Genomic DNA, 27,179 nt, shown 5'->3' with positions numbered 1-27,179 from the left:
AAGATCGAAGGAGAGGAAACACAACACGCACATTAAAGCCCTACTGTCTTACTTGTAGCTACTTGCTCCCTCTATATAGAAAACTTCCCCAATCGGTGCCTGTTGGTCCCCCATGATCCTCTTTTTCTTATGTTAGTTGAGAGCTGAGTTAATGAGATAGCCACCTGTCAGTGACCTCGCTGTGTGGTCTCATTCCTTCTGGCCCAGTAGTGTTGACGGTCTTTAAACCACGATAGCAAGGTGACAATTGGAAGGAAGTTTCAGCCATTTTCCATCTCAGGGAATTATAATCAGCATGTAATCTTTTCCATCTGGCTGTTTATTCAGCAACATCTGTTTAACAAAATATTACCAAAATCCGAGAACTTGAATTCATGATGATATATAAAATAAGTTGTGCCTTCTTCTAACATTATTATTCCAACGAGTTCGCTTTAATCTGGTTTTTCTAACTAACGAAAATATTATTGAGAGAGATTGGGCGCAAAAGTACCGACATTGTCACGTTTATGGCTCTTTTAATTTTGGAACATGATTTCCGAACGTGATTTCAAGACAACTTTTTCGGCAAATCTCCATCCTGACCTAGTTTTGAACCCCGGTTTCCAAAAGAGGATTATAGGTGAAGCCGAGTCAAGCACGTAAGACTAAGCACGAACGAAAACCAAAAATAAAATGTTCATATTTCTCATTCGCCGTTACACTTTTTCCTCGTTATCAATGTATAACCACACGCCCTAATTTATCAAAATGAGGGTAGAGTGATTTAAACCATTTCATTTTATGAACATTTATAAAGAAGAACATGTTCTATTTGTAGCATCACTTTAAAATACTCAATGTGATGATTTTGTATCTTAATTAGACGCAACACACCTTTATGGTGGCTATATACAGCTATTCCGCATCGCTTAGATAAGCTTGTCTGCACTTACGTCAGATACTTTGTTACTCTTAACATGCGTTGCACGTGAGGCGTCTATCAGTGACGTAGCGATGCGTCAGTCTTAGGGCAGTCTAGGACGCGCCCTTTTTAATGCCATCACACGGTTAACGAAGAAAACATATACACCAATACCGTATGAAAACAATTCCTTCATAAGCTTAAGTGACGAATGTGATGACGCAATCACAATATTAAACGCCTCTTATGCAAAGGACATGATAACCGAGCGTCAACCTGCGCTTATTGAGCCTTTGAAGACCATTTACCATTTTCAAAGTCATTAACACATTACCTGTTAATATTGCATTCACATTTTGTATGACGTCACTCTCATATGATGCGTCAAAGCACCAGCACCAGCACAGCACCAGTCGCTGACGCATTCCTGCGTCAAACGAAATAATGGCGCATCTGGCGCATCTGGCTTGGTAGCTGAAAAATGTCCCTCTCCTATCTACACTGCTGTTCTCTCCCACTCACTTATATTATGTTCATATCACCTTGTGTATATAGGCTTGCACACTGCACGCCATACGTTTCGATAACAATAACAGTTCTACGAGCAAATAAACATAATATCTAGGCTAAGTAATTAGATAAAAAAAGACAGTGCCCATATGCTCGGTTATTTGGTTATCAAAGCAGAAGACTGATGATCATCTTTTGAGGGCTATATGTTATGCATGATAACATTTTTATTTTCCTTATCCGAATATTTGTTTTACTTATAGAACCTTTTATAGGTTAGAGTTTGGTTATTACAGTTATTTGCATGGTTATATGATTATTATTCCTATTGTTACCAACGTTGTTGTTAGTATTTTAATTATTTTAATCATTATTATTGTTATAACAGATACTATTATCATCATCACTATTATTATTGTACTTATTATTATTCTGATTTTTAATATTAGTATTACTAATACTATCATTATTATTATAATTATTATTTTCATCATTGTTATTAATATTATTTTTGTTGTATTGTCGTGTTCAATAGTTATGACTTCTCTTGTCTTTCTGAGTGAGGTTCACGTAATGCATTAACCGATCCCACGAAGCTGAAGACGATGAAATTTTGTCCTTAAAATCTGTAAACACCCTATTATAGTGAAGTGAAGTAAACGGGTACCGGGTGGGAACAAACTCTTTGGATGCTTCGTTTAGAGCATTGTAATGGCGGACCAGCTACAGCCTGAGTAACAATTGTATACTTTGTATAAAGCGCAGAAGAGTATATTCATATAGTAGCTGCACTATTTAAATGGACCTAGAATTATTATTACAAAAATAGGTCCGACTGTAACTGTTGTGCGTAACAATGCCCTAAATTTAGTTTTCGATGTTCTATATCACTGCCGTGTCAAGCATAATATTCCTAATACATTACACAGGTATAGCACGGACAAGTTAATATTGACTGACGGTCATGCGATGTGGTATTAATTACTTATGTGTAAACATTTAGGAGGGGCCCAACGGAGAGTCAAGTCTTCTTGTTTGGATACAGACAAGTATTAGGAAGCAGCGAGGGAAAAAAACAATTCATGTTGTAAAATTTATTACGAATATAGGGAGACAGAACAGAGAGGAAATAGATATTTTAGATTTTAATCGATAAGATAATCTAAATAGCACGCGCATGGCGTCGTGCTGGTGATAAGGGAGAATGGGAGAAAGAGAGAGAGGGAGAGCGGGATAAGAGGGAGAGAAAGAGAGAGAGAGAGAGGGGAGAGAGGGGAGACAGGGAGGGAGAAAAAAGAGAGAAAATGTATTTATTGAACTGAATTTTTATCGCAACCTTAGACCTGCACTACAGTCGAATTTTATGATACAACTAAATTCCGATTATTACCAAACTGTAACATAAGAGAAAGAGAGAGAGGGGGGGGGGGGGGGGGGGGGAGAGATCCGGGATGGGGAAGGGAGTGGGGTATGACGTTCCAGCGCCATACTCAACTTGAACCAGGAAATGTTATAAGTGAAAACTACACGAAATGTGCGTTTTTCTGCGGCATTCGATTATTTGAGTATTTATTCACATAGTAGTAAGTAACAACATGCAAGGGGATAAGCCAGATTAGAAGAAGAAAAAAAAAGGATCTTAAAGAAGTAATACTAGATGGATACTAATTGATGTAGAAAATAGTAGAAGACAAATACTTGTCCCAGTCTTTGTATGTGGTCATGAATGGGCATTGATACATGTTGTAGTTTTAGTTTTAAGATTTGGTATGACCATAAATGCACTTTAAAACCCCGGGTTTAAAACTAAAAGAAAAGGAAGAACAGTAAAACGCAGGACTCCTTTTATATGACTGAAGAAATCCCGCATGCTTACTTTAGAATAGGATACCCCTCGCCGTTGCCTCTTTATTCCTATCTATATTAAACAATAAAGACAACTATTTCATTTCATTGTCATGTGTTGAAGTTTATATCGCATGGGCCGACATTATTCACATTTGGAAGTTTACGTTTCTACTTGCTGCCTATATGCGACCTAAATATAACTGAAATGCGGTGATCAGTATGGGTCTGATTGTTATCATCATAATATCCCCGTCATGGTTTATTACTATTCAGCGTCATGCATGTCACCAGTCAACAAAGCTGCCGAGGTCAAACCGTTTGTTCAAGCTGATATTTATCATCCAGAGTGGATTGCGACAAAACTAGGACAGACGCTTGGGGGCGCCACTACATTCTGGAAATTTGAAAGAAAGAGTCAAGCGAGAGCGAGGTGGCGTTCGTAAATTTGAAAATGTAAGGAAGAGGAAAGAGCCCTGGGAGACATCAAAAGCTAAATCAAATGAGAATAGATATTGAAAGATAAGCATAAGAACGTTCATGTATAATTTGCACATGTGAACCTTGGCCATTTTATCTTTAAATAGATTTGTCGGCCAATAAGTCTTATCTTATTATGATTAGCATTATTATCCCTAATGTTATCCTTATCATTATTATCCTTAATGTTATCCTTATCATTATTTTAATTATTATCATTATCATTATTTGTATTATTATCATAATTATCATCATTATTACACAATTATATTCTTTGAACACATTTTAATGTCTCGTCTTTTCTTGTCTCGAAGATACTTCTGAAAAACGCCTCGAAGTGGCTATTGACGTGCAGACCAACGTGCGGTCGCTGCCTGCATTAGTTTTTCGGTTTATCATTAGATTAAGTGTTTGAATCCCCATTAGGGTCGTTCAAAGGGTGATGATAAGACTATTAGATTAAACAGGTTTCAGTAGCGAAATGTATAGTTCGGTAATATCTTTAAAAATAATCTTAAAGTGTTTTTTTTTTTAATCCTGAAAAGAGAAACATCCTTGAAAAGAAACATAATACCGTGATTGACATCAGTTTATCTCTGTACAACATTTGCTGTAATTATTGCCCTCCCTTCCAATTTTAAAGACTGTTTGAACATCTTGTGAGGCCCATTTTAAACTCACTAGAGAGGCCCCTCCATATTTCACTCCTTTTCAACTTTCTGCATGTAAACAAATAAATATGAAACACTTAATTTCTGTTCTATTGTTAGCCAATATTATTAATGTTTATCTGTATCATTTAGTTTTTTTTAATCATTGCAAAGTGTGAATATAAAACAATGTACTGAAACTCAAACTACCCCCCCCCCCCCCCCCCAGCCATGTTGGGTTTAGGTACGGTAGGGATAGTTGAGTTCTGTTTTCACACCGCAAATGCCTTCAAAGTGCATGGATATTTTCAGCTCCACTGTCAAAAAATACGGTGACCGTTAATTAATTAATGAATTAAAAATAACAATACATGGGCCGGCTGGTTGTGCGTAATATAACCAACACTAAAATGCCAACAAAAAAGCCAACATTCGCATAGGCTGAATACGACGTAAAAGGCACTAGGCCTATTTCGTTTTTTTTTCAACGGCTTTTACAAATTATCGAATATTTGTGGTGGTACACAAGTATTAGAAATCGTTATATTGATTGATATTTCAGCCTTCTCTGAACCGATTTTGATCAAACAATGATGATTTTGTCATTTAAATTGTATGTTCTTTCAAATTTGACACTCACTTTTTTCGTACATGTATCTCACAAAAACAAAAAACAAATTGTGTAGCGCCCTCTGCAACAGAACTCAACTATCCCTTTAAAATCGATGAAGGTATTACTTTCCTTTAAACAAATTAAATCCTGAAAAATAAAACCTTTTTTTTTTAAACGCGACACAAGAAATGATACCTCGATGCGACGTTTAGTTTCGGTCCAAAGTCCAATTCAACAAAGGAAATTAGACAAAGGGTTACATGGCTTGAGGGCAAAACCTGTTTTCGGTCCTTCGTTTCACTTTCTTTGTCCTTCACGTGCTCGTGCGCAGACGAAGTTGCTGATAGCTCGGGAGAACAGGGTTTAGAGAGCACAACAGTAGGCCTTCATTCTGCACTTCCAGCTGTCAGATGTTTCGGAGCAAGGGTACTTTTCAAACAAACAGATACTCATTTTTTCGTCCATGCGTTCATCCAGCCCGCTCGCTGATGGTGATATGGACGGCATCGTAAGCGCCATGCAGACGACCAAGCTGAAGACGGGCGAAAGCCAGATCCATGGCGATGATGGTGAACTATTGAACGATGCCGGGGAAAGACCCGATAATCATACCAAAAAGGCAAGAGCCCCTCCTTATTCATTGTTTTCTGTTTTGTTTGCTTTGATTTATTTTCCTAGGGGAGCCGTTGAAATCAGGATATGTCTCGGATGTTAGACTTCAGTGTTTACTTTTCTTACGTAAGTTCTTACGGTATCGTGCATGTATGTCTATTGGGTATTTACATACGTGCATCAATCAGATATGATTATACCCGTCTGGGGTGACTCAGTTTACAATGGCTAATAAATCCTAAAGGAAATGTCTGTTAACCTTTTATCCGCCACATCACTGGTTTAACAGCAGAATTACCCCGGCCATAATATGTGTAATTGCGTATGTATTTCCAGACTTTATTAGACATTTCGCTACGTTTACATCAAAGTTGTACGTTGAAGAAAAACAAAATAATAATGATAATAACAACAATAGGAACAACGATGACAATAATGACTATATTATAATTACCCCGGGATTATCCGAGCCGCCCAGATAAGGCGCTCTGGCATAAGAGGATTTATTCTGACCGGGTATCCATTTACACCACCTGAGTAGAGGGTGGTGAATGCAGATCAAGTCTTGCCAAAGGACATTGGTGCCGCAGTGGGACTCGAACCACATACCCTGTGATCCACAGTCCGGTGACGCATCCACTAGCCCACGACACCTCTAACTCCCGAGGAGAAATACGAGGAGATAATTGGTGGAAATGTTATTTTAGAAAGATTTGGGTAATATGAGACGCAGTGGCACATATTTTGCAGTACCTCCAGGGGTTGTCTGGCATTAGACAGATGAATAGAATTGCCTTGAAAAGTAAACACGAACAAAACAAATCATTGTTAAATTTTTTGATACTTTGATAGGTTATTCCAAGTTTACACTTATGAAATATTTGTTGTTGTCAGTAAATATGCACTCTATTGTACTATGGTGTATTGAGTTGTCAGGGCAGAGAATTAGCAGATAATGGGTTGGCTTGTATTGAACGTGCCTATATGAAGAATGTGCATGTGTTTTTGTGTGCATGTAAATACACCGTCGCCCAATTTCATTAGAATACCGGCCGAAGTGCATTATTTTCACTACTACCTATTAATTTGGAATAATCTTTATTACCGCTTTTTATGAAATAATTTTAACAATGTGATTCATTCTTGATAGAAACAAAAGTTGATATCTTCTCAGAACTTTATTGATCAACCTTTGGTGCCGCAGTGGGACTCGAACCACATACCCTGTGATCCACAGTCCGGTGACGCATCCACTAGCCCACGACACCTCTAACTCCCGAGGAGAAATACGAGGAGATAATTGGTGGAAATGTTATTTTAGAAAGATTTGGGTAATATGAGACGCAGTGGCACATATTTTGCAGTACCTCCAGGGGTTGTCTGGCATTAGACAGATGAATAGAATTGCCTTGAAAAGAAAACACGAACAAAACAAATCATTGTTAAATTTTTTGATAGGTTATTCCAAGTTTATACTTATGAAATATTTGTTGTTGTCAGTAAATATGCACTCTATTGTACTATGGTGTATTGAATTGTCAGGGCAGAGAATTAGCAGATAATGGGTTGGCTTGTATTGAACGTGCCTATATGAAGAATGTGCATGTGTTTTTGTGTGCATGTAAATACACCGTCGCCCAATTTCATTAGAATACCGGCCGAAGTGCATTATTTTCACTACTACCTATTAATTTGGAATAATCTTTATTACCGCTTTTTATGAAATAATTTTAACAATGTGATTCATTCTTGATAGAAACAAAAGTTGATATCTTCTCAGAACTTTATTGATCAACCTTTATTGGTCATTATTTTCGAGAAGATATAAACTTTACAAATACTGAATAAATTAAGTTACCTCTATCATTATAATGATAGAGGTAACTTAATTTATTCTCTAATTTTCTGTTGTTTATAGACCAGTTTCTAGTAATATAGCAAATGGTACAAATGACTCCCTCCCCCCCCCCCCCCCCCCCCCATATCCACAGATATTTCGTTTTACACTGGGAGAAGTACCATTTTGTGCATTTTCGAAAAACTACTGACCAAGTCACTGAGGTGCTTCATGAATTGGCTTCAGTTTGTTTGCTTTTCTAGGAAAAATACTTCTACTTGTGTATCATAGAATGTTCCATCGGTGAATAAATAAATAATGATGACTTGAGTTTCATGAGCGTATCAATTATTTGTCTCTGTAGGTTATTAACAAGTTTCTACAAAATGAACTTTATCTGCAAATGCACAAATTGTATCGACGAACGGACTTATTTTGTACTTGCGTTGATTATGTATAACTTGGGAGCTTGTCATTAAAGGGATTGGGTAACTTTGTCTCAGATTCTGAAACGAAATCCTGGATTTAGCTCATGCTGCAATGATAATTATAAACCTTTAAGTCAATCAGGAACCCCATAACTTTTACAAGCCGATCGCCTTTCTGATTATCAAGAAATTTATGATTGGAAATCGAAACCAAATTTTGCGTTTTCCTAACGGTTTTCATAACACTATACAGTCTATTAGGGAAAACGAGTTTAGCAAAACCGGTCACTCAAAGATTTTGACTTTTTTGAGGCACTGCTTGGTTATTTTGAAGCGCGATTTTTTTAAGGGCTTCAATATTACACCATATCGCAGACATTGATAACACGTAGGGCCGTGCATCTCAGATTTAACATTGATAACACGTAGGGCCGTGCATCTCAGGATTAACATTGTTGAACGATGCCTTTAAATGAGATGATCTAATTGTATATGGACGGAATGTTAAATCAGGGGATAAACAAACATGTGTATACAAGGGAACGTAAAAGGTAAAATTCTACTTGTACGTGAAGATGATCAAAATAAAATGATAAACACATTTGAATTCCTAAGTACTATGGTTAGAGTTTTCCTTCTCGGTCTGTACAAAGTCCTGTGACCATAAAGCTGAAATAAAGTATAGGCCTTAACATGGGGCAGGAAAATGTATCCTGATAATTATGTTCTCGTAATTTGTGTGGCTTTTGAGAAATATGTGATTTATTCATAACAACATAATGGTGGTGCACCTAAAGATATTGTGTAATAAATGTGCCAAAAGGGTAATTACATAATCCACCAAACTTTGGACATTTTTCGTTACCCAACTTGGTTATATGTTTTGCCCATTCTGAAGTAATCATTATATATTTTGACTCTAAGTGGACAAAATATTACTCAAGTTGGCTATAAAAAAATGCCCAAATTTGGCTTAATCTATGATTAATCACCACGTGCTGGTCAAAATTTGACCTAATATTTTAAAGAGTGTATATCGCGATTTGTGTAGTAGTGGTGGTAAAATGGATTATTTATTTTCTCTTTCTCTCTCAATCCAGGAGGGTTTCTCCTTCGTGCTGATCTTCAGTGCGGTATCTGTCACATTCGGTGGATCTCTGCTGGCAGGGTTCAATACTGCTGTTCTCTCTGTGCCTTCTAGGGTAGGTCCTGATATGGCAATTTATATTTCCATTTTTTTTTTTAGTACGATCTTATAAATGGTAGGTCTTCTTAGTACACAAGTCGTCTTTACGAGAAAGCTCTATGTTACGTAATATTCGATACAGTGTGAAACAATGAAGTATCAAATGTTTACTATAACAAACATTACAGAATAGCAACGTAAAATTATTATTTGGATTTGTAAATATATCAATAGTACACGATTCAAATATGGATGTAGACTCTATTAGAAATAATACAAATGAACTAACATGAGCATGACAGATGATCCGTTTCCATTCACCATTCTCTTCCCCAATTAGCATATGAAAGATATTACAGTTGAGTACTGGTCTATGTATGAAAGCGTCTGAAATATGTCTGAAAGCGATTGGGGGGAATTGAGCATGTAGTACGTAAGAAATGATGTACACTGTGATGTTTTTGAATGATTAAACTGAAAATAAATTTACTCAATTTTGCTGAAATTATTTGTACTGCAATTATGGGTATATCGGACTACACATACGCATGTTGCGTGAAGATTTGGTCCAAAATTGTCAGGTGTTTCTACTTATAGCTTTATAAGGACATTTTATTCCACGGCTCTGCTCCTAAGCATAATGTTACTTTCATAAATCATTACATTCCGTCAAAATATTTACGCTCTCAAAACTCTGCCGTGGAATGCTCGAGAGATTTGTAATAGCAGATTAGATAAAGTGTTTTTAAATAATCTCAAAACGTATCTTTTTAATTAAGCATAAAACTAATTGTTCGGTCATTTTGGGGTGTTCTATCTTCTGTTTCTTTGTATATAATGACGAAGCTTTTATGTGATACGTTTTTCTTTCCCTTTTTTTTCAATTGCACCTTGAGCATTTGAATACAAGTGGATCCTATACGCCTTAAAGATCTCATGTATCAATATTATTATTATAATTATTATTATTATCATCATCCTTTGGAGAGCAATCTTTTCCAGGGACCCTTCCTGCTATGATTTTGTTCTAAACTGCCAAACAAAATATATATCTTGATCATTATCTTCAAAGTAACTACTAAACTCTCAATATTTTATGTAAAGAAGTAAACATTATCTCTAGGAGAATGAAACATTAATTCTTTTTCGTGAATTAGTTTAAAACTTGAGACATTTAGCCATATGTAAAGGGTAATGTACTTTTTTTTTAAATGGATTGCGTGCTTGTAGGTCTGTGGCATCGATGAACAATAACTTTCACATGTTATTTTCCTGTTTTTGCTACGATTCAAGTTAAATTCAAGTTTAGTCCTGTAGTCGTTTAGATGATTATGCTAATATGGCTATTAAAAGAGTTGCCCAAGGTTGCCAAGCTGGCAACCAAGCTGGATATACTTCAATACCCATCTAGAACACAAATCAACAAAAAAAAACCTTGTACTTATCAACTTTTTCAGGTCATGACATGGTATATGGTACCGTCTACTGGACTAGTTCAATTTATTTCTTTACAAATGCAAAACATAGGGAGCTACATAGAATAAACTACATACATACAATACAATATATAGAACATGTACATCATAATTTATCAAAAACGACTCCAGTTGGAGCAATGTATGTTTTAAAAAGCAAAAAATCAGCAAATGTGGAAGGGGTAGTCAAAAATCAAAAATAATTTGTCGAGGACTACCCCCAATTATACAAAAAAAATTATGCAATTAAAACTTAAAAGTAAATATAAGGTAAAATGATGAGGTGGTACCAATAACGAGAAAAAAGAGGGAGAAAAATATCAAAGACAGGGGAAAAGAAAGAAAAAAATGCATCCACCTATATGTGAATGTTGTAAAAGATGGATTACTTATCGGGAATAATCTTAACTTAGCCTTAAATGAATACAACGAAGAACAATTTTTGATGTCAGGTGGAAGATGACTCCATAACATAGGTCCATTGAAGGGTATCCGTTTTTGTTAGAAAAAAAAAGTCTTAGCTATGGGTTTTTGGAAACTACTTGCATTTCTTGTAGCATATGAATGAATAGAATAGTTCAGTATAAAAAGGTCATCAAAGACAGGTGGCAAGTTGTTATGTTTGTACTGGAACATGAATTTACCAAGCTGCATAATAAATATATAGAATTAACATTTAAAATATTCATCCGTTTAAATAGGGGTGCAGTATGTGCTCGGTAAGAAGATTTGGTTATCAAGCGTATGTCTTTCTTTTGAAGGACTAAAAGTCTATTCAGAAGGGTTACTGAGCAGTTGCCCCAAACAATATTTGCATACGACAAGTAAGGAAGCAGCATTGTATTATAAAGGTTACATGAGATTGGTAAAGGAAATAATGTATGCACAACATAAAGAATACCTATTGCACTTGAAATCTTGGAGGCAATGTAGTTAACATGTGTCTTCCAGTTTGTTGAACAGAATCTGGGTAAATATTCATCATTTAGTTGCACATGTAATTCATCAACATCGAAATTGATATTTCTACCTTTAAACACCAAATAATTAGTTTTAGTCATGTTGACCATTAATTTATTAGCTCAAAACCAGCAAGAAACCTTTTCCAATTCAAATCCATATTCAGGTGCTGAACAGATTTACCAGACAAAAACGTATTTGTGTCATCAGCAAATAATGAAAATGACAATTTACTAGAAGCAAAATGAAGATCATTAATGAATAGTAGAAACAATGGGGGGGGGGTGGGGGCAAGGATACTCCCTTGAGGAATTCCAGTCACAATGTTACATAAATCAGAAGACTGTTGATCAATAATAACAAATTGTTTACGATTTTTAAAATAATTTTCAAACCAATTCAAGGAAATACCTCTAATACCGTAAAATGAAAGTTGTTGTAACAAATATAAAATGATTGACACTATCGAAAGCCTTCGAAAGATCAAGAAAGCTACTAATTGAAACCAGTTTGCTTTCTATTGCACTGGATACATAATTCATGAGTTCTATTAAAGCCACTGAGGTCGAATATTTCTGCCTGAATCCAAATTGTTTTGAGAAGAAAATAGATTCAGACTTAAAATAAAGTTCGGTAGTTTGGAAGAGTTACCTTCACTTTTATCACTACTACTCATTATCAAAATATGTATATAGAATTAAACAATTAGTTTCTATGGTTTCTACGACTTGAGATCCCAACAAATTCGCCGATGAAAAAAATATTGGCAATTTTACCTGAAAAATTCAATATGCTTTCCCCCCAATTTAGAACAAAACACTATTGCAGAATTCAAACATTAAAGAGGTTTTCAAAATGATGTTTTAAACTTTTCCGGAATGACATCGTAATCTTCTTTTACCGTCTCTCTTAACATTATTTTTTCTTTGTTTGTGTGTATCACTTTCTATCTCGCTCTCTTACTTTTTCTTCATCTCTTTTTTATAGCACATGAAGGAGTTTTTCAACGAGTCCCACTACCAGCGAAGCGGAGATTATCTTGACGAGAACTCTGAGAGATGGTTATGGTCGTTCACCGTGTCTTTCCTGTGCATAGGAGCGGCCGTAGGTGCCCTGGTTTCAGGGTACCCCAGCAATAAGTTTGGAAGGTGCGTTCCCAAACTTGCCAAAGATCAAGAATGTTAAAACATGATTCGTCCTATTGTTTAAAGGGACTTTAATAGTAACATTGATTAGATGAGAGAAAAAATGATGCTAAGGTAGTGACTTTAATGCTCGATGTACAACTAAAGATAATCTGAAAATTTGAGTGAAAACAGACCATTATTAACAATAACAATTTGAAAAAAACTGATTTGATCGATTCCTTAACTCTACCAACTATGTTATATATTACACTTTATTAACATTTTAGGTGAATGTAAATCGTCACAAAGTAATACATTGGCTCTATATACCATTCCAGACATTTAAGTGTTGACAGATTTTTAAAGGCCTGTCTTAGGTCTTCTTTTCATATAAAAACGGTTGGGAAAATTCAGAAATTGGTTGGGAGAATTTACTGTAAGAGGGTGTTGCACAGTGACGCCTTTATTATTATCATTATTATTACTTATACCGCGCTTTTCCCATAGGCCAAAAGCGCTTACAGTGAATACAAATCAAAATTACATAAATACATATTTATTCAACTACAAACTGCAAGAAAGATGTGTTTTTAAGGCCTTTCTGAAGGTAATAACTGATGGAGACTGCATAATTATATGTGGTAGATCATTCTAGTATTTTGAGGCAGATACAGTAAATGTCCTATCACCGGCTAATGTGCAATTAAATGAATATGTGAGACGGAGAGAATCACTGGCTGACCTGAATGCATTAAAAGAAAACCATAAATGTCTATGTGGTTTAAGAATGTTTTCATGTTTTTTTGCATGCTAGAGGGTCAGTACAGTAAAAGGAATATAATAAGTAACATTTCAAACAAAAATTACGCATTTTTTCATCAACCTTCAACAGTGTTACCGAGTCATTTCAAACACATTTTTGGCTAACACCCAGTAAATAAAGATAGTGTGCTCGTTTTTTTTTCAATTACAAAGTGTTTAAACAATTGTAGTTTCTCCCAGGAAGCATTATATTTATAAAAGTTATTGTCGTAATTGCGGTCAAATGAATATTAATAAGTCAGAATTGTGGATTTATATTTCAAACGTTCGTTTCTCGTATTGTTCTGCTTCTTTATCCCTAATGTTATTACAAAGGTTAGAATGCCCTTTAAATGACCAGCGTGATAATGCTCACATCATTATGTATCTGCATCATATCTCATAACAATAATCCATAAAAATCTTCTGCAGTTTAATGTCTTGAGAGCGTTTATACTACTTCCGTTGCAGGAAGAAGACACTTACGTTGAACAATGTTTTCTCGATTGTCGGAGCTTCGATGATGAGTTTAAGTTTTCTGGCACACTCCTACGAAATGGTCATGATTGATAATGCTCACATCATTATGTATCTGCATCATGTCTTATAACAATAATCCATCAAACAATCTTCCGCAGTTTAATATCTTAAGAGCGTTTATACTACTTCCGTTGCAGGAAGAAGACACTTATGTTGAACAATGCTTTCTCGATTGTCGGAGCTTCGATGATGAGTTTAAGTTTTCTGGCACACTCCTACGAAATGGTCATGATTGGTAGGTTCGTGACAGGGATCAACTTAGGTAAGTCATCCACCCCCCCCCCCCCTCCCCTCTCAAAACAAATTATGAAAGTAAAGACTCTGGTGATGGATATATTTACCTATAGCTACTTGCGTCTTTTATATATCAAACAATGCATAATCGGTCCCACATGATCCTCTTTGTCTTACGTTAATTGAGAGCTGATTTGATGAGATAACCACCTGTCAGTGACCTATTAGGGAGGTCTGATCCCCTTGCCGAACTAGTACAGAAGGGCTTCAAGCCCGGTACACCTGAGGTTAGTAGGTAGTAAGTAATCGCATGAGATATATATCCGTACTCCGGACTCGAGACCATTAGATAAGACATCTTTCCCCGGTGTCTCGTTACCCATATTTTATACTGTCTTTTTTTAAATTCCTGCAATTATAGCAATAAATCAGAATATATTATATGAGTATAATCAACGGTTCATCATGTATATTTACTTTCGAGAGCAATATATTCAATGATTAACGCGATGATAAGGTCAAGATCCGATGCACTGGTCATTTAGTGTCCCATACGTTACCGAGTATTGTAGATTGCTGACCATAAATTGAAATAAAACTATGTCATTTCATCTCGTATTTTGGTCTAATCTACGCTCAAGCAGAGCTATGCAGTATCTTCGTAATACAATAGCTAGATATTATCTTAGATATGGTCAGTGATACAGCTTGAACTATATAGTATATCACGAAATGGTCTATCAAGCTTCAAGCTAATAGTATAGAGATATCGACTGCTTTGACAGCCAGACCTCGAATATTAAAGCAGTTGATATGTCTTTTTTATGCCGAATTGAAACAAAAATATACCAATAATTCTTACATTATCCTTTTATTGAGTGAAGATTGGTTACAACATCACGGAAAATCTAAGACACTGTCTGTAATCTTTGCTTGAAAAATGACTGAAAGTTTCAATCATTTGGGAATCGCAGACAAAATGCACTGTCGGGTGTCCGCGCTCGCACAAAGAACATTTTAACACGTAAAACCAATGGGTATCGCAGCAAAATTTTACTTGTTTCATGGTAACCGGAATTTTGAGGGATCTCACTCTTGGACTATTAACCGGTATTGGCATTTGTCGTTTCTTTACGGGAATGGCTTAAATCACGACTGCAATTTCGACCATTCAGATGGCTGGATTTCTTAGGTGAGGTATAAAATCATCCCTATACTGGTCTATAAAGCTTCAAGCAAATAGTGTTTTTTTTCTATTTGCCGATGTTTTTGTTGGGTTCTCCTTCAAGGTGTAGTGACTGCTGTTGTCCCTATGTACCTGACGGAGATCTCACCGACCAGTCTGAGGGGAATGGTTACTGTCATGCACGGGATGCAGCAGAACTTTGGTGTATCACTCTCACAGGTGATCCCCTTTTCACTAAACCATTGAATAAAAGTGTGTTTCGTTAAATTTTATTATAATATTGCAAGTTTAATATTATAAGTTTGCGGCTTCACCATGTAGGGAGAACGGTCCTGTTGACGAGTAATCAACCTGAACATGACGAACAGTCAACGCACCACTCCTGACATGCTTTGTTTCTAACAATCAAAGTGTTCAGAACGTCGAGCCTCGGGAGAAATTCTCTCTCCCGGTAATGACCCCGTCGCACCCCCCCCCCCCCCCCCCACCAACAAAAATGAAAATGAAAAGGGAAAGGACAACCGACAGATACATGTTTAAATACTGTACATAATATTCAATTACCCAAACAGAAGAAGAAGAAAAAGAAGATGGATAAGGATAGGAGGAGGAAAAGAAGATGGCGAACAAGAAGATTGAAAACGAAGAGGAAAAAGAAGTAGAAGAATTCCTTCACTTGCATATTGTCACACTAAAAACCAATCTCAGTGAGACAGTTTTATTTACCGATTTGTTTTCTGCTGTCTTCCAATTTTTAGACTCTTGGTCTGTATGTCTTTACCGGAGAGTCATCATGGCCGTGGCTTATAGGTCCTCCAGTTATTCTCATCAGTCTCTTCCAGCTTACTACCAGTCTTTGCTGCCCAGAGAGCCCCCGATGGCTATACATCAAGAAAAATCAACAACAAAGTGCAATAAAATGTATGTTATACTGCAATCTTTAAGATAAAGTTGAGTTCTGGTCATGCGATTGCTTTGTGAAAGAAACGATGTGGAATCGATCAGAAAAGGTTGATCATCTAGCATATAAGTATTGGTGTGTACTGCAAGGTTCTGGACTCATAAAAATGATAATAAAATTTGGCTCAGTCTTGGTAAAGTTACAAGCACTGTACACAGAAAGATGTATATGGGAATACACGAACATGCATTATAAAAATCCGTCCTGATGTTACATGCCGTGCTTTTCAAGGAAAGTTTTGTATCTGATGTTCTTCCACACTTGCCTAATACAATGATAAGGCTCACAAATTATTTTCACCTCTTCCCAGAACTCAACCTCTCTTTACCCCCAAACCGATTATATGAAATAGCGCTTCTTGGCCTTTAGGGTTATTTTGTTTTTTGTTGTGATTTTTGTTTTGTTTTATTTTTGTTTGTTTGTTGACTGCCTGTCCTCTAAGCGATGATGGATTTCGTCCCAGGAAGAAACTAACTTCGTTGGGAAGGTCTTAGACTCCCCAACGAGAGTTGAAGGGACAGGGGACATGCTGATGATTATTCTATGAAAAACCGGGCTCAATATGCTTGACTATAATGTTGTGTAGTTGTACGCTGCTAATTGTTTTTGTGTAGGCCTCTCTCGCAGCCCAGGAAGGGTCATGTTGGTATTTTCTTTTTGTTTCCATCTCGTTAAAACGAATGTCATTAACTCATTAAAGGTACTATGTCCCATTTGCAGGCCAAAGAAATGAAAAAGTTAAATTCCAACTGCATTTGAAAGATAATACTAATTTAGAACTTCCCTAAAAAAGGTGGGGCTTGAAAATGTCTTCAAGTGGGAACATAACGACTATTAGTTGTCAAATCGACTTTAGGGCTATAGAGCCCAAAAGTAATAGTCTTGATTTTCAGACAATTGTACCGAATGGTCATACGTTTTATGCTGCACAAAGATTCAATCAGTTTAATCTTGGCCATCACAAGAAGTGGGTTATTGATGTAACCAAATGCTCATGTACCCTTTACAACTCTTTTCATGTATGTTATTTCCAAAGAAGAATACAAGCCAGTCAGTCACTCAATAGTGTCTGACAGTGAAGTCTAGCAAGTAAACGGGTTTCCTTGCATAATTTGAATATGAGGACACTGCTAACGTTCAAATTTCACAGATAGGACATACATGACATATTCATAATTCCTGCAAAGTTCTACATAATTTGAGGTTGGCTGCAAAAAGGACATAGTACCTTTAAACAACATTATGTCTCGTTAAACGGTATAATCATCTCATTTTAACGGCATTATAAGTCATTAAAATTAAATTATCATATGGTTTTAACGAGCAACAGAGTGTCGTTTGAATGGTTCCGGGACAGTCCGGACCATGGATAAATCAACCAAAGGCCCTGGACAACTCAAACAATGCAAATTAGTTTTCTCATGATTTTATGACCTAAAGTCAGTAATGTAAATAGTGTTGTAGACGTCCTTTCCTGAAATTGAATGGTACATTGTAATTCAAGTTTAATTGCGTATAATAATGTTTATTTCGTATCCCCTGTCTCTCTTTCTCTCTCTCACTTTCTCTCTCTCTCTCTCTCTCTCTCTCTCTCTCTTTCTCTCTCTCCCTATCTCTCTCCCTCTCTCTCAATCCCTCTCTGTCCCGATGTCTCTCTATCTCTCTCTATCTCTCTCTATCTCTCTCTTTTTTTCTCCCTTTCTCTCGTTTCACTCTCTCTCTCTCCCTCCCTCTCTCCCTCTCTTTCTCTTTCTCTCTCATCTCTCCCCCCCCCTCTCTCTCTCTCTCTCTCTTTCTCTCTCAGCTTTGAGACGATTACGAGCTTCAAATGATATATCACGTGACGTCTCCGACATGGATGAAGAGAGGGCGAGAGAAAAGACCCAGGAGGTGGTTGGAATCTTGGACCTGCTGAGACTACGTCAATCGGACTGGGGAAAACCTCTGCTCCTCACCGTCGTTTGTAACTGCTGTGTTCATCTAACGGGTGTAAACGCGGTAAAGATGGATGCTAAAAGAATACTTTATAATACTACTTGATTAATATCCGTCGGTAACGCTAATGTGCTTAGATTAGCAAGTGTGCGCTTGTAAAAATGACGCCTGGCTTGAATGCTCCACAGGGAGTGGAGAATGTTCATACATTGTGTGCGGGTAAGCCTGAATCCAATGACCGGGTCAATAATATTTATATATTTGTAAAGCGCTTTGAGAGGGCCTTCGGTCCTGAAAAGCGCTATATAAGAACTAGCTATTATTATCATTATTAACAGCAGGTGAATGTCATTTTTTAGCTTAAAATTTAGAGAGACAAAAAACCCGTTGGCTGTCTGTAGCATATTGAGTATATTAAGACTAAAAAGAGAAGGATGAAGTCTAACACGATCGCAACTATTTTCGAAAAATTAAATCAAGGGAAATGCCAAAACCCTTTTGTATGTTTCATAGAAATCTTGTTCGGATTACGTAACACGTCATTTTCATGCTTGGCACATCTAAGTAGATGACGCACAAGGATATTCAAAGTAGTTGCTATAACCGTCTTTCTTTTGATTTCCTTTTGGACATAGAACGGTCAATATTTAAACAAGGTAAAAGATGACCTGATAACGGGAATAGCCCTTTGACCATTTCAAGCTATTTGAACAGTTTGCAGAAATTACAGATGTTGTGTATTAGGCTGAAGGTATATGGACAACACATGTATTGACCGGGAAAAATGGTGCCAAAACGGGAAGGATATGAGGAACAAAATAGGTAGAGTGAAGAGGAAAAGTGCCAGAGTACAAAAATGAAAACGTGAATTTGTTTAATTTAGTATATGATGAGGTGTGTGTTTTTGTTTGTTTTTGTTTTTCTCGTTTTTTTGCAATGAATTAATCCCTGTGAAAATATATTAGTTTTCTTTGCTTAATTTCTTTAATCATAAAAGTATAACGGTTAAACGGGTTCTAAATACTTTCCAACATGTATGCCTATTCACAGTTTAAATCATCTTACTTAGTTAACCAAGTCACAATCGGACACCCCACCCCCCCCCCCACCAAAAAAAGGTTCTAAGTTAGGGAAGAGAACATTGTATAGGCTTACCCTTTAACCCCCCCCCCCCGGCTGCCCTCTTCTATCATTGCAATCTGTTATTCTACCTACTGTGTTCTTCATGTATTTTGTTGATTTTTATTTAGATCTGGTTTTATCTGGTTGATGTTTTTCGTGCTACGGGGCTGACTGAAACACAGATTGGTTTTGTGACTGTGTGGCTGGGATTAGGAAATGTAATCGTTAATTTATTATCGGTAAGACAATTACACCCCCTCTGCTGAGTAGTCTGCAAGCACATACTCTAATTTGACACTTTATCAAAAAAATCATTGTGCCTTAAAAAAAAGCCTAGTCCAGATACTACTGGTTGTGTCAATATCAGAAACAGCTTTAGTACATGGCCTATGGTAGTCTTATAGTGCAGATTCTCTTTTACGACTGACCAGGGTTTGTGCCTGCAAACTATCTGCCGAAAGCCGTCCAGATTTTTGTTTTTAATCCTTTGAATACCGAATGTTCTCATTCTCTCATGTTTTAAAACAGGGACCATGCGGTTTCCGTAAGGAAAAGGTTAACAAGCTCCACCGCCGCGCGATCCCTAAAGCTTTTGTTGTGGTTCAACCTTTAATATTAAACCAGTAAATTTTGACCATTTCCACCATATAAATTCTCTTTACATGATATGAATTTTGAAGATGAAAATTATTTGATTCTTCCCCTTTATTTATGCTTTAGTTGGCGCTATCCCCAAACTTGAAGGTTGGGCGTGCGAATCAGAGCCATACATGTAATAGATACATGCATATTATGGCGCTGGTATGAATTAGTCTATAAAGGGACACTAGTATGAATTCGTGGATTATGCCATCTTCGGCTTGCTGCAGGTAGGGGATGGATATTGCGAAAAAGGAGAACAATTAAGGACTAATTAAGAGAAAATGCATTGATGACCGTCTGAAGACAACGGGTTAACAACCTTATCCATGACGATGCAAAAGACAACGAACCAGCCTAAAACTAACCCAATTTTAAATACAAAAAGAGAAATGTTAAATTACGATTAGCCGTCCGTCCGTTCGGGATAAAAAAAAAGGAAGGAAATTGAAAATGCCTTGAACTTGGACAGATGAAAACTGACTTTGCTGAATTGCTCTGTATTCTGTATCCATTTTTTTTTTTTTAACTTTCCCAGGGTTACTGTTTTGACAGATTCGGTCGACGGCCTGTAATAATGGGAGCGCTTGGTGTCTGTATACTAAACCTGTGTACTTTAACAGTTTGTATGCAATTTCAGGTGAGACTTTTAACATTCCCACTATAAATTTGTTAATAAAACTAAAGTTTTTGTACTTTATTTTCAAATCTAGTTATTTAATTTGTATGCGTTACATGTATCGTGTTTTTAATTTGATTGCATTTAACTGTTATTTACATTGTACTGATTCCATTAATATTTCACCAACCCAAGATGGCTTCCTAATAACTTATTATGTCAGTTCCAACAGCTAGAAGAGAAAAATGAATTATAGTGAATTTTGACGTTTCTGTTTGTTTAATGTTCCTCATTTAAACAAATAAACATCGAATAATCTAAGTTAAACTTCTTATTAAATTTCAATACGATGCTGGACTGCAAATAGATATTGCATCATATTTCATATAAATTATCAGTAAATATATCATTTCAATCAGAAAGCGACAGACATGGTTAATTAGGGACACAATTGCACAGACTTTCACGAAATCAACTCAAGTACAATATCAATTATTGTCTATTGCACTGTCTTCAGAAGTTATGTTCGTTATGGTTCAACATTAAGAAAGGTAATAGACAAGTTTCTTATCCTTGAAACAGAAAATAACTAAATGCAAAGATTGTTCATAGGCGACCATCGCCTTCCAGTTCAAATTTGTTAATTACTGTTTGCAATCAGGGGCCCGTTTCATGAAACTTATTATCTATGACAACTGCTAAATTTTTATGACACTTTTGCTTTCAGCCAATCAGCTGCCGTGATTTCAGTAGCTTATAACAGTAGCTTGTAACTTGTTATCGATATCAAGTTTTATGAAACAGGGCCTTGTTGTCTTCTATTTTAGACACACTATTCGTGGTTGCCCTGGATAAGCGCTGCACTGATTGCCTGTCATACCTTCATGGTTAGTCTCGGTCCAGGTAAGTCATGGACACCCAGAAAGGTCCCGAATTCGAAACCCAAGGTAATGTCCTAAATTATATCCTTTAGCAAAACATTAGTCGTCAATTCCCAAGACCGTTGGATATGATTTAAAGCCGTTAATCCCACAGTTGTCTAGAATGCAAAATAACTGGACATTTGTTAGCTATAAAAGTCTTCCTTTGAATCAGTTGCTGATCTAAATCATCGTTTTTCAATGGGGGTGCCGAGGCATCCTGGGGTACCGCAAAACATCTCTAGGGGTGCCGCGAGAAAGATTTATTTATATTATATTTCATTTTAGAATAACGCTAATTCGCAAAAACATAAACACAAAAACCCACTGTGTGTTTTCATGAAGAAGAAACAAATTTAAGTTAAGTTTTTCATATCTTCCTCCTCGCATATATCCTCGATCGAAACATTTAGAAACAACCGAAAAAGATGATTTCAGGCCACGAAATGACTAAATACCTCCATTTATTGGCAGCGAGATGCCCGATTATTCTTCTACTTGACGGCGAGGTGCCCGTTTATATCTGATATTTTGTTTGTATAAAACTTATATTTTTACCACGCTCGTTCCCTTCGATCGCTTGCAACATTCAGTAACATGATATTTTGAGGCAATGAAATGCCTGAATATCCTCGTATCAAGATGACCGGATAATAATGATTTTTCATTCATGTATTCAGGGGAGAGGTACCCGCATACATGAAGTTATATAACATCAAGTGTGCTTTGATTACAAAATAACAATTTTACCACACTAAAGATTTTTTTTTCTCGCGCACTTCACCCGCTCGCAAAATTAAGAACCACTACTGCCACTGCAGTGGCGGATCCAGGGGCCCCGGCCCCCCTCCCCTTGAAGAAAAAAAAACGTATAAAAACACGTTAATTTTACCCTTTTTTGGCGATGCACCCCCCCCCCCCCCAAAAAAAAAAAATAATAATAATTTCAATTCTTTAAAGGGTAATAGAATATAACAGTAGACAGTCTTTAATGAATAATTGTTCTCCTTCCGTAATACGTCAAGGTGCGGCTCCATTCGTTATTTGTACGGAGATCTGGTCTCAGGGTCCCCGGAGCTCGGCCATGGCGTTTGGATCACAGGTCTATTGGACGATGAACTTCTTGGTGGGAATGCTCTTCCCAACTCTGCAAGTAAGTTGGGCTACAGTGACGTATCTGGTGGAGGTGTCGTTATATAGCGGTTCATTCACTTAACTCTGAATCAAGGGCTTCAGGTTTTAAATCCCAGCTCGGTACGCTGAGGATGCAAAATTCATTGTAGTTTGCTCTGCATTGCAAGATACTCCCCAGAGAGTGGATAATGTGCATACATTGTGTGCGGGCAAGCCTTATTTCCCATGACCGGGATACTATATCTTTAAAGTGTTTAGATTCATCGTCGATGTGTTAAGCAACAAGCGATAGAAACCCATAATATAATTATGTTTAATATACAGGAGGACGGGGGGAGGGCGCACGGGGTTGGCATATGGCTCCGAGTAGTCTCATTGGGCAACGCCCCCTATCGCCAGAGTCCAGTAGCCTAACATGTTAGCCTATGGACTTTTACCAAAAAAAACTTTAAAAATTCATATTTTGTTTAAACGCAAAGCACATCCACCCGACGTACGTTGACACTAGCTCTTTCATTGGAATCCTCATGTCCCATTGACTTTTGAAAGTTCACCCACCCTAATTTGGTCAAAATAGGTCGCTAGCTCGCCATTGCCTATATAACACATGTGAAACAAGTCGAACTTTGGACGCAATTTGCCACGCGATTGTAAGGTTATAGCTCAAGCACACGAAGGATAACAAGCATGAATTATCATAGATCAGTTCTGATCAGTTCATTATGTCCATTTCAGCCAACTCCCCACCGTAATTTTTCAATTTAGTATAGGCAAGCTTTTTGCCGAGGTAAGCAAAAAAATGAATATTCATGATCGCCATGGACTATTCGATTATTTACAGAGGGGTACAATTGTGCACCACTTCAAACTCCCCTACTTTCAGTCAAGTATTTCATTGTATTTTGTAGTTTGGTAGGTTAATTTTAATAACTGTTTAATTATCAGATATCAATGATAGTTAAAAGATATGGAAAATGTTCTTGCATTTTATATTTTAACAAAGCAATCTCACATACAAAATCACTACCAAGTGTCGTTAATCCGCCGATTGTCGTCTGCTTTATACATTCAAGGCACATTTATCTGTGGACTGTGATGTAGATCGACAGTTTCCTCGTCAATCCTCATCGTAGATTTATGATTAGCCATCTGTCATTATTAATCTTTAATTGTTCACACACATACAATTACCACACACACGAACACTCTCACTTCCCCTCCCCAACACACCATTCCGCACACCCGGTTCACCCAATGGCATACACCCTGCAACATAGTGGAACATTCTAGTTTGGAAGTGCCGTCGAACTAGCTACGTTAATGATCCAGCAAGCGAAAAGGAGACAACCGGAGCAATATGGGGGGCACGGGTATTAATGATAAACAAAGTGAATAATTTTGCTCTTGATATTTTGACGATTTATATACAATACATTACAAAAACTTGATTTTCGTGCTATAAATCGTTGCTTGACAATCTGTATCTAAAGCAGTAAATGAACGGTGGTGGGGCTCTTTTCATTTGTAGTGAAATTCGACATGTGAGCAATATTTCAACCGAAATTCACGTTATTTATGTCTTTTAATTTTGCCATAAGCCAGAATCATTAATAGTTAACATATGTTTAGAAAACTTCTTTGTTATATTATGTTTTATGGGTGTATCCTTGGATAGTTATTAATAATGAAAGTGGTTTTGATGTGACCATGAATTGTTCTTGTTTTGTGTTTAAAAATTTGTCTCTTTTTTTTTACAGGATGCTCTCGGCCCATATTGTTTTTTACTCTTCGCAGGGAGCCTTGGTTTGATATTGATATATTTCTGGTTTGAGCTGCCGGAAACTAGAAACAAAACATTTGAAGAAATTGCCTGTGGTTTCACAAAGAAACCAACGTTTGAAAATAAAGATCCACTCACAAGATTACATGGAGACCTTCCTTTACAAAAATCGTGAATAAATTCGCTTGAAGAAGTGTGTGTATATCATTCTCCAGAAACAATGGCCCACATCACGTGATACTATGAGAGTACACCAAAGGCAAGTTGATATGCTGACGAAGAAGGAATAGAACAAGAACATGATAAACATGGAGATGAAGAAGGAGAGGAAGCAGAAAAAGAAGATGAAACAAGTATAAGGACAAGAATAGAAATAAGAAGACGAGGAGATGGAGGAGAAGTAGGAGGAAGGGAAGAAGAAGAAGGAGAAGGAGAAATTTGGAGATGATCATAAAATAAGAAGGAAAGAAAAAGGAGAAAAATATTTTTTTTTAAACGAAGAAGAAAAATATAAAAAGAATAATAAGTAAATGAATAAAACATACAAATATATCACCCTACGATTTCCTTTTTTTCTTAAATTGTTCTTTTAAAGTTGTGAAAGAAGCTTATTAGGAGTATTATTCTAAATGGTAGACGAAACTGAAAATGTTCTAGATTTTAGTAAGTTTGTTAAAGATATATTTATATATTTATATAAGCGACAAAAGGTATTTTCATCGGTTTTTATTTTATTTGAGTAAATTGGCCACTCACTTTTAATCGTAAGATATCAGTATTATAATAGGCCTATTACTATACTGTAATCAACTCGAATTCGTGAACGTATATCTATTTGTTAATATTTTTTATATATGCATTTAACTTGTTTTAATGATTTTTTTAGGGGAGGGGTTATGCCATGCAAGGGATATTTAAAACCATATGAAGGAGTATTCCTTAAAGAACGTTTAAGAATGTACTTTAACAAAAAATAAGCACCAGTCATTGGCCCATATTGTGTAATATATAATAAAGAAGCTCGGCGTTGATCAATTTGGCCGCAGACAAAGATTTGAAGAGCGCCAGCTTTGATCTCACTCTAACTCGATTCAAATTTGTCTGAAGATAGAAGAAGGTGGAGGATAGATGATTAAAAAAAATTGAATAGGTAGATCGATGTTCTAACTCATTTATACATTTCCTACTTTATTTGTACGATATCCTTTGAACATCCTTATCGTTACGTCAATTTCAATTTTGGAGATGCATATGGTATATATTTATATGTTAACAGGTAATCCAGCTATTTTATGAAGCGTGTGATTGTCTCCTACATGTTGTAGATAAACAATGAAGAATACATTTTCTATTTTTAGTGCTCAATAGCAATCTTGTGTCGAACATTACACTTTCTGTTTATATTCAAACATTACAATTCTCACAACTTTCTTGTTTTAATAGACTTGTTTTCTAATATTATTGCATGTTCCTTGAACAATAATTTCTCTTGAAAACTACAAAACATGCCAGAGGCTTGCCAGACCTAGCTTCAGTATATGTATGCATGATGGATCCATTAATAAAGATTACCCGAGCAGGTGACTTAGATAATGACCAGGGGTGTTGCAGAAAAAACATCTATATTGAAATCCTTTAGTAGTAAGCAATACAATCGTACGTTCATTGTTTATATTATATCCAATAATCAATTGTAATAAATAATGTATTTATAAGTAAGATATTATAATGCTTTTCTGAATAATTTCTTGTTTCATGTTAAAGTGTTTGATGCTCGTTCAGTTATGATCATAGTATTAGCATCACTATTGATTCTAGGTTGATCTGTGAGTATGAGTTCTTCGGACGGATTTGCATTTCCAATCCTTATATTCTTTACTTCTTTGAATTTCGCCCCTCTTTCATTTATTCATTTATTCCTCCCCTATCTCTCTCTCTCTCTCTCTCTCTCTCTCTTTCTCTCTCTCCCTCTTTTTCTCTCTCCCTTCCTCCATCACCCCTCTCCCTCTCTCTCTCTCTCTCTCTCTCGTTCTCTCTCCATCTCTCTCTCTCTGTCCTTCTCTGACTTTATCTTTCTCTTTCACTGTCCATCTCTACTCCCCCTTTCCCTTTTTTTTTCTCTCTCCTTCTCTCACTTTAATCTTTCTCTTTCACTGTCCATCTCTATTCCCCTTTCCCTATTTTTTTCAAATTTCTTTTTTTAAATACCTGACTAAAATATTCGCTTCCCGGACATTTTTGCCAAACACACACACATAATATATACTCTCACACGACACACTCCCAAACTCATACACAAAGATCGTTTAAACACATTTACATTTTAATTTTTACTTAAAGTTTTTTTTTAGGCCGCCATCCTTGTCGAGCATCGCTTATGATTGCGGTATTTTGCACTTTTTTCACAGATAGTTCGGATAATACACTGTCGCTCATAAAGGTGGAATATTTTAGTTTTACCCCAATTTATGGAATTATTTTAAAAATTATTTAAAAATAATAGATATAGATAATAGTATACATTCTCAGATTTTATTGAATAATAACTTGCCAATGTGTGTTTTGCGGAACTGTTAAAGCACGTGTATGCTATTATGCTTATTAACTAGAGGACCTACGCTCTGAAGTCATAAATGACAGTAATGAGGATCAATGCCCCACAAAAGGGCAATAATATAGCA

The 27,179-nt window shown here is 36.4% G+C and overlaps 1 protein-coding gene across 1 annotated transcript; it reads left to right on the top strand.

Annotated features, from left to right (window-relative positions):
• The first annotated feature begins 5,465 nt into the window (after positions 1-5,465).
• On the top strand, positions 5,466-24,898 carry LOC590868 (solute carrier family 2, facilitated glucose transporter member 5). Its single transcript, XM_790455.5, has 12 exons — positions 5,466-5,621; positions 8,980-9,081; positions 12,488-12,648; positions 14,106-14,230; positions 15,492-15,607; positions 16,147-16,309; positions 18,154-18,347; positions 19,535-19,645; positions 20,584-20,685; positions 21,492-21,567; positions 22,610-22,737; positions 24,476-24,898. Exons 1-12 carry the CDS (start codon positions 5,466-5,468, stop codon positions 24,671-24,673), a joined length of 1,632 nt encoding a protein of 543 aa, XP_795548.3. The 3' UTR covers positions 24,674-24,898.
• Positions 24,899-27,179: the final 2,281 nt, after the last annotated feature.

This window comes from Strongylocentrotus purpuratus, unplaced genomic scaffold (genome assembly GCF_000002235.5).
Source record: "Strongylocentrotus purpuratus isolate Spur 01 unplaced genomic scaffold, Spur_5.0 spur5_scaffold_12, whole genome shotgun sequence".
Classification (NCBI taxonomy): Eukaryota; Metazoa; Echinodermata; class Echinoidea; order Camarodonta; family Strongylocentrotidae; genus Strongylocentrotus; species Strongylocentrotus purpuratus.
The sequence above is the reverse complement of the archived record's forward strand: the minus strand, read 5'-3'. Positions and strand labels throughout refer to the sequence as shown.

Bases quoted from the DNA above. Each gene is read 5' to 3' on its own strand.
- LOC590868 (XM_790455.5), top strand. From the start codon at position 5,466: ATGCGTTCATCCAGCCCGCTCGCTGATGGTGATATGGACGGCATCGTA. The intron at 5,622-8,979 runs GCAAGAGCCCCT...CTCTCAATCCAG, and splicing joins CCGATAATCATACCAAAAAG to GAGGGTTTCTCCTTCGTGCT. The intron at 14,231-15,491 runs GTAAGTCATCCA...TTCTCCTTCAAG, and splicing joins CGTGACAGGGATCAACTTAG to GTGTAGTGACTGCTGTTGTC.